General features: G+C 40.1%; 1 protein-coding gene across 1 annotated transcript; it reads left to right on the top strand.

Annotated features, from left to right (window-relative positions):
• Positions 1-1,781: 1,781 nt before the first annotated feature.
• Positions 1,782-18,340, top strand: LOC143416735 (uncharacterized). The gene is made up of 13 exons (XM_076882229.1): positions 1,782-1,862; positions 1,949-2,007; positions 5,225-5,327; positions 5,419-5,543; positions 8,782-8,852; positions 9,033-9,158; positions 10,066-10,161; positions 10,298-10,429; positions 10,520-10,654; positions 10,776-10,813; positions 11,223-11,263; positions 11,348-12,597; positions 18,113-18,340. Exons 2-13 carry the CDS (start codon positions 1,989-1,991, stop codon positions 18,338-18,340), a joined length of 2,364 nt encoding a protein of 787 aa, XP_076738344.1. The 5' UTR covers positions 1,782-1,862; positions 1,949-1,988.
• Positions 18,341-19,697: the final 1,357 nt, after the last annotated feature.

Here is a 19,697-nt window from a genome sequence, read left to right as displayed (position 1 = left end):
TGTTCCACGAAATTGCTCATCTTAACCCATAGAACTGCTAAAAGCAACTTTGTGAGCTCACGGTTTCGGCTTTTTTTTAGTTGTAAATAAGAAAAATTATTTTTAAAAATCTACAGATTCAGATTCTTACTGACCTTGTCAGGGTTTGATGTGTCGGTGACCCAGTATTTTCAGTTCACGTTCACTGTTTATCTACTGCCTGTTCCACTTCCTGTTTTATTGTGTTAGCCTTGGTCTGTGTGCATTATGTCCGCTTGTCTCGCTACTCGTCCGCTTGCCCTCCAAGGATCGAAGCCAGAAACTTAGAGATGTTATAGGTGACAGAGTTGATCATGCAGACAATCGGTCTTAAAGGTGCACCCTGTTTATGTAATTTCGGTAAACCATACAGACTTGGTGTAGACTCCCCTGGGTACAGCCTGTGGTATGAGGTCCAGTCGATAGCCTTGTCTTGTTCTAACTGCTTCAGACAGTCTATCACCCTCTTCCTGTAGCCACTTCCTGGGTTTCGTTTCAGGGGCTCATAAGTATTTTCATCACTGAGTAGTGACAAAATCTTCTCATCTTTCGCCATCTTACAATGCTGTGATTTCAGCCATTCCCCAATTCTCGGTGAATGGTACTCATGGCCATTGATCAGTGGTCTTTGATCAGTGGGTTTTGGTCAGTGGTTGTTGATCAGTGGTTGTTGACCAATGGTCATGAGAATTTGCATAATTATGATTAAGGAACTGACCTCCCAGCCCATTGTTCCTTCAGTGGGCTGGTTTCAGTCATTATGCAAATGTACTGTTTATAAGATTGGGGAAACCTGCAGTCAGCTGAGACTGAAGAAGTCACTTGGATGAGTGACGAAATGTTTCTCCCACAAAACGCTACGTCCAGATGAACAGAATCAACTTTTGGAGATTTACTTTCCTGGATGATTGAGAATCTATCAAGACGTTGGACACTTACAGTTTTAAATTTGCAGTACTCTGTGGCAGCTAGGATGGCGATGTTCTCTTAAAATTACTCTATCTTTTCTGTTGTTAGTACTGCCAGCCTGCGCACCTCTTGGTAGGACCACACTGCATCACACTTATATAGCGTACCATCCTTTAAAGCTGGGCCCTTAAATTTGTACTGGCCCTGAAATGTTAAAGATTTAAGGTCACCTCGTTGATGTTCTTAGTAGAAACGAGTTCTAAATATTGACACAACATGAAGATTTATTTGATTTTTTCATTGATGTACTGGAGTTGAGTACTTACACTTGAAATTTATGATTTTTGTCACCGTGTTGGCTATGACTATCTTTAAAATACAGTACAATGTAAAAATTCCCCTCTCGTGCCTGTGGGCGGTCTATAGTTCAAGCTTGGGTCCTCTACCAGAGGCCTGGGAGTTTAAGGGTCCTGCGCATTATCTTAGCTGTTCCTAGGACTGCGCTCTTCTGGACAGAAATCTCTGATGTTGTTCCCGGGATCTGCTGGAGCCACTCGCCTAGCTTGGGAGTCAGTGCACCTAGTGCTCCGATTACCACTGGGACCACCTTCACCTTCACCCTCCACATCTTCTCGAGCACTTTTCTGAGCCCCTGGTAGTTCTCGAGCTTCTCGTGTTCCTTCTTCCTGATGTTACTGTCATTAACACATTTTAAATAACCGGGTTCTGAAAAGTGTAAATAATTGTCAATCATCTAGCTGTGTTTTGATGATTTCGAGATTTCCAACACAGCATGAATGCAACATTGCAACAACTCCACCCTAAGAGAAAGAGAAAGTGAAAGTGTTCCGGGTTTTTTTTAAAGCACTGGATCTGCAGGTCGCAGTTAGTTTGTTTGCGTGAGAATAAACTCAGTAGTTTCCAAAGGATCCAGGGTAATGCTTTGAATTAATCGGAAGGAAGGATTGTATGTGTTGTTGTATAGCGTAATCGCTAACATTTGCGGTTTATTTCTTTTTAGGGGGCAGTTTCTTCAGCAGTGCAGAAGTGAAGTGATTGCAATGAGCGGAGCGGACACAGGTATTGTTTACAGCAAATATTTCAAATATTTCAGAAAATATTTCGAAGTTTTTTGTTTGTTTGTTTTTTTGTTTTCCTTCTTAAACGTATTGTTGGAGTACATTTATCCAGGAATTTCGATGTTTCCGTTTTTTCTTTTTAGCACTGGTGTACCTAGAGTGCTGGCTTTTTTTCCGTTTAGCCTTCATCAACAAATCTTTAATAGATAGAACATTGCTGATTTATAGATCTCTCTCAGGATTCCTGAAGTTATGTTCCAATTCTTTTTCTAACCAATTTCCTGAACTAGTCTGATTACTTAGTTTGGACAGACACTGGACTTTAAGAGAGAGTTTTGCTTGTTGTAGTTTACCAGTTACGGAGGCCACTATACTCCTGGCAATGCTCCAGGCTTAAATTGCCCTGATCTATGGGTCAGCGTAATGCAGAGGCGGAGCCAGACATTTGAAACACCCGGGGCTTAGCCCTAAAGGGTAGTATGCCAACCCGTTCTCACTCCCAAAGCGTAACATTTTACGCTAGGTGACAAATCGTCACCATATTACGTTTTCGGCTACCCACCACGTTCCTAAATGACGACCTCGGAAAAAAGAGGACATATGAGAACCGTCTGGACTGAATCTACACATGTTCGCTCTTTTTCTTCAAATCGCTTAGAAACACGCTATTTAACATCATTAAAGACCTGGTTAAGGTCAGGAATAAGGTTATGGTTAGGGCTAGGGATAAGGTTAGGTTTAGGGCTGGAATACAGGGCTGGAACGTCTATTACCGCGGGAGTGTCATTCACTGGATTCCAGCCATAACCCGCCGCGTACCATAAGAACGCCGAAGGTCTCCTTTCGCGTTCCTCAGGAACGCCGCGGGACGTGACAAAACGTCGACATGTTACGCCTCGGGAGTGAGAACGCTCTGAGTATGCATGCAGGATTTGTTTTTGTTTTTTTTCTTTGGGGGGGGGGGGGGGGGGGGGGGGGGGGGGGGTTAGAAATGACTGAAAGATTAATAGGCTCTGTTTTGAGTTTTGTTCAAAAAAGAATGACTTCATATAGGGAAAAATATATATCACATGTGCAGGACACCTTAAACTAGTTTTTTAATTAAGCAGCAAGGCAGAACAAAATTGGGGCTGTATCAAGACATGAGGACTAAACCCCAATTCAACCAGACCCAGAACTGATCCGGAATTAAAACAGGACTACAACAGTTCAAAATCAGGACTACTGAGGATTTAACAAAGACAGAACCAGAATCAGAACTAGATGATAGTAGCACTAAAAATCATCATAGACCTGCACTACACTTATTTTTTTAATTCTACCAAAGTCCACTATTTAGATTTAGAAAAGTTTATATCATTATTTAGCCTTGTTGTGCAAACAAGCCTGCATAACTTAATAAATGTAGAATTTGAAAAATAGCAAACCTAAAAAGAAACACTAGGTACGAGATACACGAGTACCCATGATATGGTGATACTTTTGGTAAACAACCATTTGACTAACATGTGTGTCTCACCTGCTCTTGTTCCACCTCTGTTCTGTCCTCATTCTCCATCTCCCTCTCTGTTCCTCTCTCTCCCTCTTTGTGCTGACAATCATCAAATATACAGTTGAAACCACATATTTATGTACTCTTCAGATCAAAACACAAACACTTTTTTAATTGTAACATCAAATCAGACTAAATGTTTATTTTTTTAGATTGATAAATATAAAAAACATATTTGTTAACTTTAAGAGTAAAGAGAGAAACTATCTGTATTTCTTAATTGCAAATGGCACCAAATTGTATTCAAAACTGAGCCACACTTATGGCGCTCCACAGTTCTTTTCCTGGTGTTTTGGTTGACATCTCTTGATTTTCCCATGTCAAAGAAACAGGCTCTGTGTTTTGCCTTATATGCATCCACAGCTGTGCCACCAATTTACTCACATGGACTCTACTAACCTATCAGAAGCTTTTTCAGCTCAGGATGGAATCGTCTGGAGTTTTCTTATTAATTAACAAACTTAGTGTATATGTACTCCTAAATTTGATCAAAGTGATAAAAAATAGACAGCTCTGTCTCTCTTTATTCTGACATTTAACTAATTCAAAAGATATTTCAATATTTATCTAAAACAAAAGTTTAATCTAAATTGATGTTGTACAGTAAAAATGTTTTATGTTTTCTCCCTAAAGTGTATGTAAATATCTGGTTACAAATGTGAATATCCTGCTTTGTACTGAAATCCCTCTTGTTTTGCATAGAAATATACTGAACAACATCCAAAGCATAATATATAAAATAACATTTACCTGAGTTTTTTCTTTGAAAGAACCCTCTAATGCCCATTCTTATATTTCAGTACATAACTGAAACCGATTTAGTCGGGGAGGGTAAGAACTGAAAATATGAAATAAACACACGTAAGACTCTCTAAAAAAAATAGCATTTGTTCGGCTTTTCATTTCGCCATTTGTTGATTCACTTGAAGAGCAAGTAACGTAATATTGGTCAAGTGATCAGTTTGATATCAATGTTTCGTGATTCACCGTCATATTTACATTATTTGTACGGTACGAATGATTTGCTTTCGTACCTGGTCAAACTTAAGCTCTCCTTAGTACGGCTGGCTCCGTTTCTCCAACAGCGCACTCACAGCAGGCAGCAGCTGCCCCGCCCCCTCGCTCAGTCGCTTAGTGCCTGAGCTCGGATCATACCAATATCAGGGGGGATTCACGCACAGTCGTAAATTCCCACAGTGTGCACTATGTGCTTCGAATATTGTGTGTACTTTTTGTTTTATACAGTTGTCAGCCAGGCATCTAACTATGAAAAAATTACACTCCAAAAGACCCCGGGCTTCTGACAAAACAACCCGGGCTTAAGCCCAGTAAGCCACCCCCACGCTCTGCCCCTGGCGTAATGTATTTTGGAGGTTTACAGGCAGTAACTTATTGACTCTTCCCCTCCTCCCCCCGCACTGTAAATTTGGGCACATTGCTTTCCCAATCAGTAAATCACATCAAACTACTGAATTTGACTAGAATTGGCAAATTAGATATTTTAGAGTAATATTAATATTGAAAAAGAAAATGCCCAGTTAAACTCCTAATGTAGAAATTATAAAATATAAATGGGTTTTTGGTTTATTTTTCTTTGGTTATTTTATGATCGAGACTAATGTTTTAAATATATATCTTCTTTGTATGCATTCTCTCTTCCCATCAGCTGACAGGTACCATGGACTGATAAACCAAGGATCCACAAGTTACTTGAACAGTGTGCTGCAGGTGCTGTTCATGACCGAAGACTTCAGAAAGGCTGTGAAAAAGTTTGTTGTCCAACTTTAAGCATGATTCTATATTTGCTATATATGAAGTCTATTGTGCATTTTTAATCACTCATCTTCCCTTTCTGTTTAGGAACTCTAAACAGAAAAATCGTCACCCTGAGTTCCTTGATCAATATCTGAATACCTTATTTGATGACTTACAGGAACATGAAGCTCAAACATTTAATATAACACAGAAGCTGGACATTGAGAACGGTACAGAACAACAAAACTTGAATAGTATACACTCAAAAAAATAACTCTTTGAATGAACATAAAAAGAAATCATGGAGAGAATTTCCACATGATTAAATTACTTATGTAGTTCTGTTATTCCAACTTAATTGAGTTACTTGAGTTGGACCAACTTAATTAAACAATGATGAATCAACTTATTTACTGCAGGTGAGTCCAGCCTAATTTAATTGAGTTGATCCAACCCATGCAAATTACGTTAGTCCTACAAAAATGCTTAATGCTAATAGAAAGCCATTTATTAATGTGGAAGTCCTTTCCATGATTATTTTAAGTTCATGAGGGTTCATGGGAGGCTGTGGTCTATCCCAGATGTGATAGAGCAAGAGGCAGGGTACACACTGGACAGGTGCCAGCCTATCACAGAGAGAGAGAGAGAGACAACTATTTACACTTACATTAACACTTTTGGGTAATTTCGAATCACCAATTAACGTAATTAAGTATTGGAGGAAACCAGATATCCAGAGAGAACCCACTGCAAACTCACTCCAATGGTAAATTTGAACCCAGCTTTAAGGCAACAGTGCTAACCACTTCACCACCGTCAATATAGTATTCAAAAACGTAGGACAGCTATGATTAAACCACAATAGATAGTAACAGCATACATGTTGTGTGTGTATGGTTTTCTGCCTCTTATAATCCCAGTGATTTTCCTGTGGTTTGAAATCTTGTGTGATCTTGTGAATTTCATGAGTCCAGGCAACCAACCCCTCTTACTAGATTGTATCATGTCACCTCAACTAGAACAAATTAAGTTGCTGAATTTAATGCAGATCCTATATGATTTAATTACCTTCAGCTAGAAACATAAAGTTATTTTGTTCAAATAACAAGTTAGAATCTTGTAAATGTGACACTTTACTGATGAAGTTTGGAAGGTTTAATAGCAGTAAACCATCAATCTCACCGTAAGAGCTGGGGATGTATAGACAGAAACAGCAAGTAAGTTAAAAATCCACACTGTTACAATCGTAAACCTTACAACCAATGTTCCCTCTAAGGTGCGCGCATGCGCAATTGCGCACTGTTGTCACGGTCTCTAATCTAACCTGAATTGAAATTAAAATTAAAACAATTCTGTTTTGCAGTGTTAGTCAGTAAGTGACTGGCTGCTCCTGTATGGAATTAGAATGATGCCACCTTATCCCATAGTCCAGCCAATCTCGTGATTTACATTCGTATATACGCAGCTAATCAACGTTGTTGACAGGCTGACAGAGTCCTTATGTGCGGACACCGGTGTTTTAGCTAGGAAAGTGGCATGACTGATGTAAAGTGAAGCAACGTTAATGACAATGTGGAGATGTGAGCAGGACAGATGGAACGATTGACGGAAAAAGTCTGGACTTTATACCAGTTTTTAAATTGTGTTGATAGGCCACGTAAAACCAGAGTTATGATTAAAAAAATATGCAATGTTTGTTTTTCCTTAATACTATCGTTGTTTATATTTAATGCGTGAAGAAACGGTAAAACAGCGTTTTATAAGGAAAACGCTCGAAAGCACTCTCCGCCTGGGGGGTGGGGTGACGGCTGTGTTTTGTGATGTGACAGATTTGCGACGTTTAGCGCGAATCTCGTGTAGTTAGTGTGTAGTGTACTCAATAGCTTTGTCGTGTGTGTCAGTACAGGACACAGGAGTGATACATTTCCTGTTGTCAGGCCTACAGGTATCAGGCTGTTGTTCTCCTTTATGTCATAGTGGACAGAAATTATTTTTTGGAGTGGCACAAACATTTGTGTGGCATCCGATTTGATGCAGAACAGCTGATTGTTCTGTAAATAGTTTGAAATGTTAATTTAACTCATTCACTGCCATTGAAGTCTATAGACGTCAATTGAAAAACTTACGTTGACTGCCATTGACGTCTATAGACGTCAATTACGTTTTTCAATGGGAGGGGCTAGAATACAACCCCGGGCAGCTTGTCAGTGAATATCAGACTTGCATTCATGGTATGTAATGACAAAATCGACCTGCAAGTGGCAGTAGTGCGATTTAGGTAGTGCGATCAGAGTAAAATGGTAGAAACAAGCTTTTTTTTTGGATGAAAGAAGAGAGTCTGTTCTTCATTTTGGTAGGTTCAGCGTTTATATGATCATAACACACAGTTTTCTGTGGCTCTTCAAAAATGAGTAAAAATGCTCAAAAACCCTGGCAGTGGGGAGTTACCTGATTTGAAAATGGCTGGCAGTGAATGAGTTAAAAAACGCCTTGGCAGCATTTTTAGGTAAACAGCGGAAAAAAACTTTGTTGTTTGCAAAACTCAGTAACTTTTTTGAATAAGTAACTATTAATTGCCCAACATTGGTCATTATATACTGTATTTTGCAGACAGAGAGTTACAGGACTCTCTCCAACACCACAGAATCATACTCTTTATACGCTTTATATAAAAAAAAAGAAAGTTATGTTTTCAGAATTGGAGTTCAAGTTATTTTTACTTCCAGAAGTGTTAACATACTACACAGGTCATGAACATTTTTTTTATTGTAAGTGGGCTAAAGCAGTTAATTAAAAGTAGTCTAGCATGATTGTAAATGCTGTAATTTGATTATTTTAATAAACCATGTAATTTGGATGGATTTGATGCTGGCGTGACCACAGTGCACACGTCTGCTGTTGCTCACAGCGGTCCAAGGGATCGCTCAGGGAGTTTGTGTGTTTGCTCAGACACATGAAAAACTAGAGGGAACATTGCTTACAACATAAAGTTATCTTCTACATAAAATTTAATGAATGTAGCCTCTGTCACACAAAACATCTAAACATGTCCTTATCTACGTCATGAACATACCTTGTGCCTCTATCAAGGGGGCTACTGACAAAAGAAATCTCCATGGTCTCCTTTAAACCATCACACTTCAAACTCCAGTGATTTCCACTAAAACGGCCCCCACAACAGTTTCACAGCTTCAAAACTCAGACAGGAAGCTGATAGTAGATAACGGCCATAAGTGCCAAAATAAGGAACTAAATAAAAGTATTTACGGTTATTTACAGTGACAACCACCCAATTAATTTTTTTTAATGTAATCTCCTGAGTACTGTATGACTTTATTAAAATAAAGTTATATACATAAAACATTACTGTTATTGATCTAATTATTCAATTATTATAACAATGGAAAATTGTATGTTAAGAATAGATGACTTCTTTTTTTTTTTTTTAATTATATGCATTTATCACAGTGTATGAACAGCGTGATGCTGCAGACTACTTTGAGAGGGTTTTAAGAATGACCAGCACTGATGCATCACAGGTAAGGTCTTCATCGATGTCAAAGGGTATCTATACACTGGATCAAAATATTACTTTTTAATTGTGGGGTCTTCGCCTTACAATATAAAATGCTTTGGACAACTTTTGTTGTGAGCAAGTCCAATCTAATTGAAACTGAACTCAAATGAAATGAACAGGTTATGTGCATTTATATTTTCAGATCTTCCACGGTCAGTTAGCAAACAAGACCACCTGTTCTAAAGGTCATATACAGACTGATGGAGATGCACCATTTTGGCATCTTCCTCTTCCACTGGTGAATTCCTGCAGTGAAGACTACAGTGTGGTAAGGATCTGAAAAGCTGCAAACTTCGCATGCACTTTGCATGTTTCTGGCTGCCAGGACATGACAACTGTGAAAAACGTTTTGAGCTTACATGCTTTTTCCAGTAAAAGATATATAATATTTTTATATTTTCCTGAGTAACTGATGACTGTTTTATTCTATGCACTGCATAAAGTTTAACATTTAGCTTTGCTTAAGTGGATTCTGCAAGGCGCTTTGTCCCACCAGGAGTCTGAAGCTGTACTTTCAACTCAGTCTCCCACTGTTGTTTGATATTAATGAGTGGAAAGGAATCATTATGAAGAATATAGGTATATACTATATATGTCCACCCTTATGACTTTTCTGGTTTGTCTAAAGTATCTGATATTTAGTAGGAGAATGTGCAGCAATGATCTGTGAAAAAAATGGAAACTTGAAGATAGTCGGTTTTTCAGCCTAATCATGGTCTCCCTGACATGCACTAGCATGTCTTTGGGTTTTATAATTAAAATTAAATGGAAATTACAATAATAAGCTATAAAATAAAGATTCAACACTTTGAATCAATGTCTGCACAGTCTGCACTTCAGTCACATATTTACTGATTTTCAATCCATTTTGTTGGTATACACAGGCAAAACTACAAAAGAACTGCTGTGGCAATTCTTTATAGGGTATCTGGTTTGGCTAAAAAATATGTAAATCAGCTCCTCCTTTGCAGTCCAAATGAATACTAACATGAGAAGCTGTGTATATGTTCACTGCTTTAGATTTGGCTCTATTAGACAATAGATCTTACCCCTTGACTGTGAAATGATAAAGTTAGTAGGTCATGTTTAAAATCTTTTAAATTCGTTACGTCACTTCCCTGGTCAGCACGTCTTTGTTCGATCCGATTTTAATTAACATGAGTGTATTTTTTCAGGTAAAAGGAATTGAGGAGTTTTTTAAACCTTCAGATTTCTGTGGAGAAAATCGGCTGTACTGTGATCAGTGTGGTGACAAAGTTGATGCTACTATGGTGAATTTTTTTTAAACATTTTTTTTTAAACATATTAACACATATTGGGAAATAAGAAAAATTCCTTCAGGCGACTGTTGCTGTGATTTGGTGCTGTATAAATAAAACTGATGTGAATTAAAAAAATTTCATTCAGAGAGATGAAATAAAGCATCAACCAGATGTTTTGTGTCTGCTGCTGAAGAGGTTTGAGTTCAACTATAATTACATGTCATACATCAAAATCAACTGTTCTGTGGAGTTTCCTAAAACCCTGCAGATACCAGAGGTATATTTACAGAATATTTTGTATTTAATCATAATCCATTTCATTTTCTTCAGTCATTCTCATATTTGCCATTTTTCCTTTGGTAATCAGTGTCAGACATATGAACTGTATGCGTCTGTGGATCATTTTGGGGATCTGAGAGGAGGACATTACACCGCAACAATCAAGATCCAGGAGGAACATGGAGACAGATGGTATCAGTTTGATGATACCAGGGTCACAGAGGTAAGACTGATCACTTATTCACTGTTGATACTAAAATATGTTCCTGCATTACTCCTTTATACAACTACATGTACAGGGACATATCCTTCATGTTATACTTGATTATTTTTTACATCATCAGCTTGATTATCAGCAATTCCAGTTCGGTAACACTAAGAGGTAAGTTTTTTTGTACTTTTTATTTCCACTGTACATTATTTTCCAATTATTTCTTAACCTTTCACATAAGTATATACTAGACATGCCTTCAATACACTTTTTTCACTGTTCTACATGCTGAAGTATCGTATAACACTGTTCTATAATCACAACTGCAGATTGTCTATGTAGTTAATTCAACTCTACCCCAAATCTCTGCTGTGCAAAGCAAAACAATAAAATTAATGAAAAAATCTAAACAGGTGTATCTTTAAATATTTGCACTGTTAGAAAAATATAAAATATGCAGACACATATTAATTTGTAGGAAAACACTGCTGCCAAAAATAAATCTGTTATAAAATGTTAGCTAAACACATCACTGCATGTGAAAGTAACACATTTATTACATATCATATTTTTCCACTAGGTCCCAGACTGCATATCTTCTGTTTTACAGGAAAAAGAAAGGTAACAGCAAATATTCTTGTTGTGGTTTCTTCAGCTGTTTGGTGCCTGAATGATTTTGTTTCTACTTTGTGTTTCATGCTGCAGATACTGGTACTCAAGATAGGAAGAGAAAGCAAGAAAAGGGGGAGGAGACAGACATGGAGCATAATCCAAAGGCTCCTAAATTAAGAGAAGCAGAGGGATCACCTAACAACCCCTGTAACGTAGATCCTCTGGACAAAGAACAAAATGAGGACAAAGAAACCACTGGAAGTGATGGTCTGGATCAAAATAATACAAAAGTGGACGATTATAGAAAAGAAAACCTACTAAAAGATAATAAGAGTCATGAACATGGAAACACACACAGTGATCACAGTGATACACTGAACATGATCAGTGTTACAAATTCAAGTGATAATGATGTTCAGGGAGTCATAGAATATGTGGAAATAGACGTTGAATCAAGTTCAGACGACGAAACAAGTGTACATGTCCCTGCAGAAGCTGCGGGTTCAGAAAACAGTGAAACAAATGAGACAAGTGTGGTTGTCCATGCAGAAGCAGCAGGTTCAGAATACAGTGAAACAAATGAGACAAGTGTGGTTGGCTCTGCAGAAGCAGCAGGTTCAGAAAACAGTGAAACAAATGAGACAAGTGTGGTTGTCCATGCAGAAGCAGCAGGTTCAGAATACAGTGAAACAAATGAGACAAGTGTGGTTGGCTCTGTAGACGCAGCAGGTTTAGAAAATAGTGAAACAAATGAGACAAGTGTGGTTGGCTCTGCAGAAGCTGCAGCTTCAGAAAACAGTGAAACAAATGAGACAAGTATGGTTGTCCATGCAGAAGCTGCAGGTTCAGAATACAGTGAAACAAATGAGACAAGTGTGGTTGGCTCTGAAGATGCAGCAGGTTCAGAAAATAGTGAAACAAATGAGACAAGTGTGGTTGGCTCTGAAGATGCAGCAGGTTCAGAAAATAGTGAAACAAATGAGACAAGTATGGTTGTCCTTGCAGAAGCTGCGGGTTCAGAATGCAGTGAAACAAACGAGACAACTGTGGTTGTCCTTGCAGAAGCTGCAGGTTTAGAATACAGTGAAACAAACGAGACAAGTGTGGTTGGCTCTGTAGACGCAGCAGGTTCAGAAAATAGTGAAACAAATGAGAAAAGTGTTGTTGTCATTGTAGAAGCTGCAGGTTCAGAAAACAGTGAAACAAATGAGACGAGTGTGGTTGTCCCTGCAGAAGCAGCAGGTTCAGAATACAGTGAAACAAATGAGACAAGTGTGGTTGGCTCTGTAGAAGCAGCAGGTTCAAAAAATAGTGAAACAAACGAGACAAGTGTGGTTGGCTCTGTAGACGCAGCAGGTTCAAAAAATAGTGAAACAAATGAGACAAGTGTGGTTGTCCTTGCAGAAGTTGCAGGTTTGGAATACAGTGAAACAAATGAGACAAGTGTGGTTGGCTCTGTAGACGCTGCAGGTTCAGAAAACAGTGAAAGAAACGAGACAAGTGTACATGTCCCTGCAGAAGCTGCAGGTTCAGAAAACAGTGAAACAAATGAGACAAGTGTGGTTGGCTCTGCAGAAGCTGCAGGTTCAGAAAACAGTGAAACAAATGAGACAAGTGTGGTTGTCCCTGCAGAAGCTGCAGGTTCAGAAAACAGTGAAACAAATGAGACAAGTGTGGTTGTCCCTGCAGAAGCTGCGGGTTCAGAATACAGTGAAACAAATGAGACAAGTGTGGTTGTCCCTGAAGAAGCAGCACGTTCAGAATACAGTGAAACAAATGAGACAAGTGTGGTTGTCCCTGAAGAAGCAGCAAGTTCAGAATACAGTGAAACAAATGAGACAAGTGTGGTTGTCCCTGCAGAAGCTGCAGGTTCAGAATACAGTGAAACAAATGAGACAAGTGTGGTTTTCCCTGAAGAAGCAGCACGTTCAGAATACAGTGAAACAAATGAGACAAGTGTGGTTGTCCCTGAAGAAGCAGCAAGTTCAGAATACAGTGAAACAAATGAGACAAGTGTGGTTGTCCCTGCAGAAGCTGCAGGTTCAGAATACAGTGAAACAAATGAGACAAGTGTGGTTGTCCCTGCAGAAGCTGCAGGTTCAGAAAACAGTGAAACAAACGAGACAAGTGAGGTTGTCCCTGCAGAAGCAGCAGGTTCAGAATACAGTGAAACAAATGAGACAAGTGTGCTTGGCTCTGTAGACGCAGCAGGTTCAGAAAATAGTGAAACAAACGAGACAAGTGTGGTTGTCCCTGCAGAAGCTGCAGGTTCAGAATACAGTGAAACAAATGAGACAAGTGTGCTTGGCTCTGTAGACGCAGCAGGTTCAGAAAATAGTGAAACAAACGAGACAAGTGTGGTTGTCCCTGCAGAAGCTGCAGGTTCAGAATACAGTGAAACAAATGAGACAAGTGTGCTTGGCTCTGTAGACGCAGCAGGTTCAGAAAATAGTGAAACAAACGAGACAAGTGTGGTTGTCCCTGCAGAAGCTGCAGGTTCAGAAAACAGTGAAACAAATGAGACAAGTGTGGTTGTCCCTGCAGAAGCTGCAGGTTCAGAGAACAGTGAAACAAACGAGACAAGTGTGGTTGGCTCTGTAGACGCAGGTTCAGAAAACAGTGAAACAAACGAGACAAGTGTGGTTGTCCCTGAAGAAGCAGCACGTTCAGAATACAGTGAAACAAATGAGACAAGTGTACTTGGCTCTGTAGACGCAGCAGGTTCAGAAAACAGTGAAACAAATGAGACAAGTGTGGTTGGCTCTGTAGACGCAGCAGGTTCAGAAAATAGTGAAACAAACGAGACAAGTGTGGTTGGCTCTGTAGACGCAGGTTCAGAATACAGTGAAACAAATGAGACAAGTGTGGTTGTCCCTGCAGAAGCAGCAGGTTCAGAAAACAGTGAAACAAATGAGACAAGTGTTCTTGTTCCTGCAGAAGCTGCAGGTTCAGAAAACAGTGAAACAAACGAGACAAGTGAGGTTGGCTCTGTAGACGCAGCAGGTTTAGAAAATAGTGAAACAAACGAGACAAGTGTGGTTGTCCTTGCAGAAGCTGCAGGTTCAGAATACAGTGAAACAAACGAGACAAGTGTGGTTGGCTCTGTAGAAGCAGCAGGTTTAGAAAATAGTGAAACAAATGAGACAAGTGTTCTTGTTCCTGCAGAAGCTGCAGGTTCAGAAAACAGTGAAACAAACGAGACAAGTGAGGTTGGCTCTGTAGAAGCAGCAGGTTTAGAAAATAGTGAAACAAACGAGACAAGTGTGGTTGTCCTTGCAGAAGCTGCAGGTTCAGAATACAGTGAAACAAACGAGACAAGTGTGGTTGGCTCTGTAGACGCAGGTTCAGAATACAGTGAAACAAACGAGACAAGTGTGGTTGGCTCTGTAGACGCAGGTTCAGAATACAGTGAAACAAATGAGACAAGTGTTCTTGTTCCTGCAGAAGCTGCAGGTTCAGAAAACAGTGAAACAAACGAGACAAGTGAGGTTGTCCCTGCAGATGCAGCAGGTTCAGAATACAGTGAAACAAATGAGACAAGTGTGCTTGGCTCTGTAGACGCAGCAGGTTCAGAAAATAGTGAAACAAACGAGACAAGTGTGGTTGTCCCTGCAGAAGCAGCAGGTTCAGAATACAGTGAAACAAATGAGACAAGTGTGCTTGGCTCTGTAGACGCAGCAGGTTCAGAAAATAGTGAAACAAACGAGACAAGTGTGGTTGTCCCTGCAGAAGCTGCAGGTTCAGAAAACAGTGAAACAAATGAGACAATTGTGGTTCTCCCTGCAGAAGCTGCAGGTTCAGAATATAGTGAAAGAAATGAGACAAGTGTGTGTTAAATTATAATATTATTTTATGCCATGTTATACCCCTAATTAAAGATTGTGAATTATTATGTAGTTTTAGTTGGCATCATTCTCCTGAATTAGAAGAAGCTGATAACTATTGCATTAGTTAAACTGATTTGCATTACATTAGACTGCTGATTTATTGTGGATGAATGATATTGTTTTATGATGTTATAAGAAATACTGTTTGCAGAAAGTCATCGCCTTATTTGTCTGATTAGAAGAGAACGGAACATGCTGGAGTTTTCTGCCCCATCTCAGCAGGAGCAGATAAAACGGGGAGCCAAGGTCATAGCTTAGGCGCCGTGTGAGAGAAAAGCATGCGAATGTTTAGGCTTTTATGATAAGGTGGGGGCACCAGAGGCTATAAGAGTTTGATTAATGCTCCACCATTTTGAGATCTGAGGCTGTCTGAATGCAGTGTCCATCTCCCACGCGTGTGACTATTAAAATCATCGTTTGACTTAACCCGGCCGGACCAGTGTTGTTATTGTGGTTTTTTCTCTTGTCTCCATCCCCAATTTTGAACTCGTAACATGTGGTTGTCCCTGCAGAAGCTGCAGGTTCAGAGAACAGTGAAACAAACGAGACAAGTGTGGTTGTCCCTGCAGAAGCTGCAGTTTCCGAAAATAGTGAAACAAACGAGAAAAGTGTGGTTGGCTCTGTAGACGCAGCAGGTTCAGAATACAGTGAAACAAACGAGACAAGTGTTCTTGTCCCTGCAGAAGCAGCAGGTTCAGAAAACAGTAAAACAAATGAGACAAGTGTGGTTGGCTCTGTAGACGCAGCAGGTTCAGAAAATAGTGAAACAAACGAGACAAGTGTGTGCGCCGCTGCAGAAGCTGCAGGTTCAGAAAACAGTGAAACAAATGAGACAAGTGTGGTTGTCCCTGCAGAAGCTGCAGGTTCAGAATACAGCAAAACAAATGAGACCTGTGGGTGTTGTTCATGTCTTCTCAGTGTGGTAAGGGATTGCTTTGAGCTCTGCTGCAGGAGATGGCTGACACACACCTGAGCTCAATCAGTTCATTATTTTTCTCTTATAATGTATGTACCAGGACCTGAGGTGGGGTTGTGTGGGTGGCTGGCAGCTGAAAAGCTCACACAAGAATACAATATAAGAAACAACAAATAAATACACAAAGTGCGAACTGTGTGCTTGTGTCCATCATTCCTTCACAGTCACAAGTTGAGAGGAAGTGTAACCATAGAGAAATTCTAACAGGGCTGCTCTGAGAGACGTGTCAAAAATAAAGAGGCAATATTGAAAATAAATCTCAGATAAAAAATGGATTCAAGCCCATAGGATTAAAACAAAGTGAGTCAGAGCAGCAGAAAAGAAGAACCAAAAGAGAAGGAAAAAAATCACCATGACACAAATTATTTAATATGCACTAAAGCTCACGAACTAAATGATGTAGAAATAGAAGCTGAATCAAGTGCAGACAACGAGACATGCGGGTGGTGGTCATGGTTTGTTGCATTGATAAAGAAAAAAAAAAAGGAAGTAAAGAAACAAGTCAGGTATTTGTTGTCAGATTATTTATTTGACAAGTCTCCACTTGTGGTAACTGAACATAAATTATTGATGTTTATTTTAATATTTTACATTTTTTCAACAGAGATCAGTGGCATACAGACCATATGGAGAGCACTAACTGAAACCAGCACACTAACTAAAACAATTTTTTGTTGATTTATTTGGAGAATGCAGTGTGAATGTTGTGCTCCAATTTTTATCAGCAAGTATTATGTTAAACAGTCAGTGCAAAGAAAACAAACAAACAAACAAAAAAAGAAAGTCTGCGCAACTCTGAAAGTCTCCATGTAATTAACAACAGACACACGTATTCCTGTACTCCTTCGCGTGTGTACCTGTGAATGTGCATGCAGATAGAGAGAAGTGAGTAGCTTCTATAAAGCAATATCGATTCAGTAAATCCTGAATCAACTTTTAAATATACATGTATTTTGCCAGAAAAGCCAGAATCTTAAGTTAAAACTGGTAACCCTTTAAGACCTACCATAGAACCAACTCCACCAGAGCTCATCTTTACATTTTTACATGCTGTAGAGCCATTTTTGGGAGCATTTCATGTTCCTATACATCAATACAACCGTTATAGCCCAAATTGTAATAATATGTATGCAGTAAGTCCATAGTAACTACATAAAAGCTACACATTGCACGTACACATACACATACAGAGTAGGTGAACTTAGGTCTAGGTAAGAGTTCAGACATATTTTGCTTGTAACTGCATTTTTGTGCCTGCATAAGTATAGTTTGTTCTAGGACGTGTTGCTGATGTTCCAGAGATAAGCGAAGGTGAGAAGAACAACCGGAAAACACCTGGTGTGGGGATGCGAAAGATGTTCTATTCCCATGTGTCAAAAGTTGTCAACAGAAAATTTGTGGTTTTTTCATGCATGTGTAACGTGAGGGTTCACTAGATGGTTTGGAATTTCTCTGAATAATTAGGAACAGCAAGACGGAGACGGATAACTTTTTAGCAGCCTCTTTACTTTTAGCACACGGCAACAACAACCCACACTTCCTGTGTGCCGCCCTCGTGAATACTTCACTGGCCTCTCAGAAGCCAGGAAATCTTATACTCAGATCAAAACAGGGAAAACAACCAGGTAGATATAACACATACTTATTACTGGTTTGAACATGCATGTCTAAACATTCAAACATGTAAACATGTAAATATCAAAACACGTAACCACCAAATAGCTACATAACTCACTTTATAACCTTTGTAAACACCTCTTTGTATATCAAATTACATTTAAATTTACTTCTACACTTTACATTTTCCTCCCCCCCTCACATAAGAAACGTCCCCGTTTCCCTACAGAAAAGGGAAAAAAAAACCCAACATGCTGCGAGCAAAGGGGACAACAATAACACAACAGCAAAACCAAAAACAAGTTCAGTTCAAAACATAGTCCTTGAGGTATCTGGGAGGCACAACTTGACGTCTCCCACATCGCCGTGAAACACCAGATACTCGATGAGGAGTTGAAGGGACAATGTCTGATTGGTGTATCACCACATGGCCAGAGGGGGAAGTCGTTACAGTCTCAGACCGAGGAGAAGGGGACAAAGGAGAGTGGGAATGGGGTCGTGACTGGTTTAGAGGTGGTGGCTGACAAACCTGAGGGTCTGATGAGGTTGCAGGGCTGCGGCCCTGAACATTCCAGCTCCCTTCAGCTGCAGATTTTGAAGCTGTGAAGGGCAACGCACCTGATAATGCAGTCAACTGTGGAATCTGGGGCTGTACAGGTATGTCACCAGCAGGTGAGTTGGTTCCACCTTTAGGGACAGGTGCTTTGTATGGCCTGAGACGATTGTAGTGAACAATTTGAGTCTTGTCTGATTGGTCCAGGAGGTAGCGAATCCTGTACGTGACACCAGGGTTTTCTCCATCTGTTCCAAGGCACTCCAATATCTCAAAGGGGCCCTTCCAATGTGGACCAAGTTTCTGCTTTGCTGTAGTGGGGTCATTTAACCACACCAAGTCACCCGGAACATAAGGAGTGTGTTTGATGCCCCTATCTTACAGTTGTTTCTGCTGGTTGTGGGCACAATCTCTGTTCCATGCAGCAGTGCTGAAGGCAGACTGAAGTCTCTGAGTCAACTGGGTGACGTAGTCAGCAGGAGAAACAGAAGTAGATGATGCTGACATGTTGGTAGGCAACAGCATATTAGCAGGCATCCGTGCCTCATGTCCATGTGTGAGAAAAAATGGCGTAAACCCCGTGGTAGAGTGAGGACTGGTGTTGTAAGCCAAAGCAACTTGATTGAGGCAGTCATCCCATTCGCCAGGCTGCTGAAGGAGTAACTTAGCTAACTGGTCAATAAGTGTTCGATTGAACCTCTCGACCATCCCATCGCATTGAGGGTGATACGGGCTGGTCCGTGTCTTCTGGATGCCTAGCAGCTGACACAGATGTTTCACCAGGTCAGATTCAAACTGACGTCCTTGGTCCGTGTGTAGCATTTCAGGGACGCCGTGCTGACAGATGAAGTTGTCAAACAGGCATTTTGCAACTGTTGTGGCACGTTGGTCTGCGATAGCATAGAGATTGACATATTTCGAGAAATAGTCTTGAACAACGAGCACGTACCTGTTGCCACGACTCGTAATGGGGAGTTCAAGTATGTCAGCTGCCACCTTTTGAAATGGCTCCGCAGCAACAATTGTTTTCATTGGAGCCCTGTGATGAGGTGTGGGATTCCGTCTGGCATCACATGGAGTGCATTGTGTGCACCATATTCTGATGTCACGTGACATGAATGGCCAGTAATATAGCTGCTGAGCACGTTTCAGGACCTTATCTGCTGATAGGTGACCGGACACTGGGTTGCCATGCAGCAGCTGTAGGACAGTATCTTTTAAAGATTCAGGAACAACCAACTGATGCAACACTGACTTTTGGGACGGGTTGAAAGCTTTACGACAGAGTAAGCCATTGTGAAAGGTAAGTCTAGAGTACTCATGCCATAGCACTTTTTCCTGAGGTGGGCATTTTTTCATACACCAGTAGGGTGGTTTCTGACCCTTAGCTTTCCAGCCAATGACTTCTGA

Source organism: Maylandia zebra, linkage group LG3, assembly GCF_041146795.1.
Source record: "Maylandia zebra isolate NMK-2024a linkage group LG3, Mzebra_GT3a, whole genome shotgun sequence".
Taxonomy (NCBI): Eukaryota; Metazoa; Chordata; class Actinopteri; order Cichliformes; family Cichlidae; genus Maylandia; species Maylandia zebra.
This window is presented reverse-complemented; position numbering and strand designations above follow the sequence as displayed.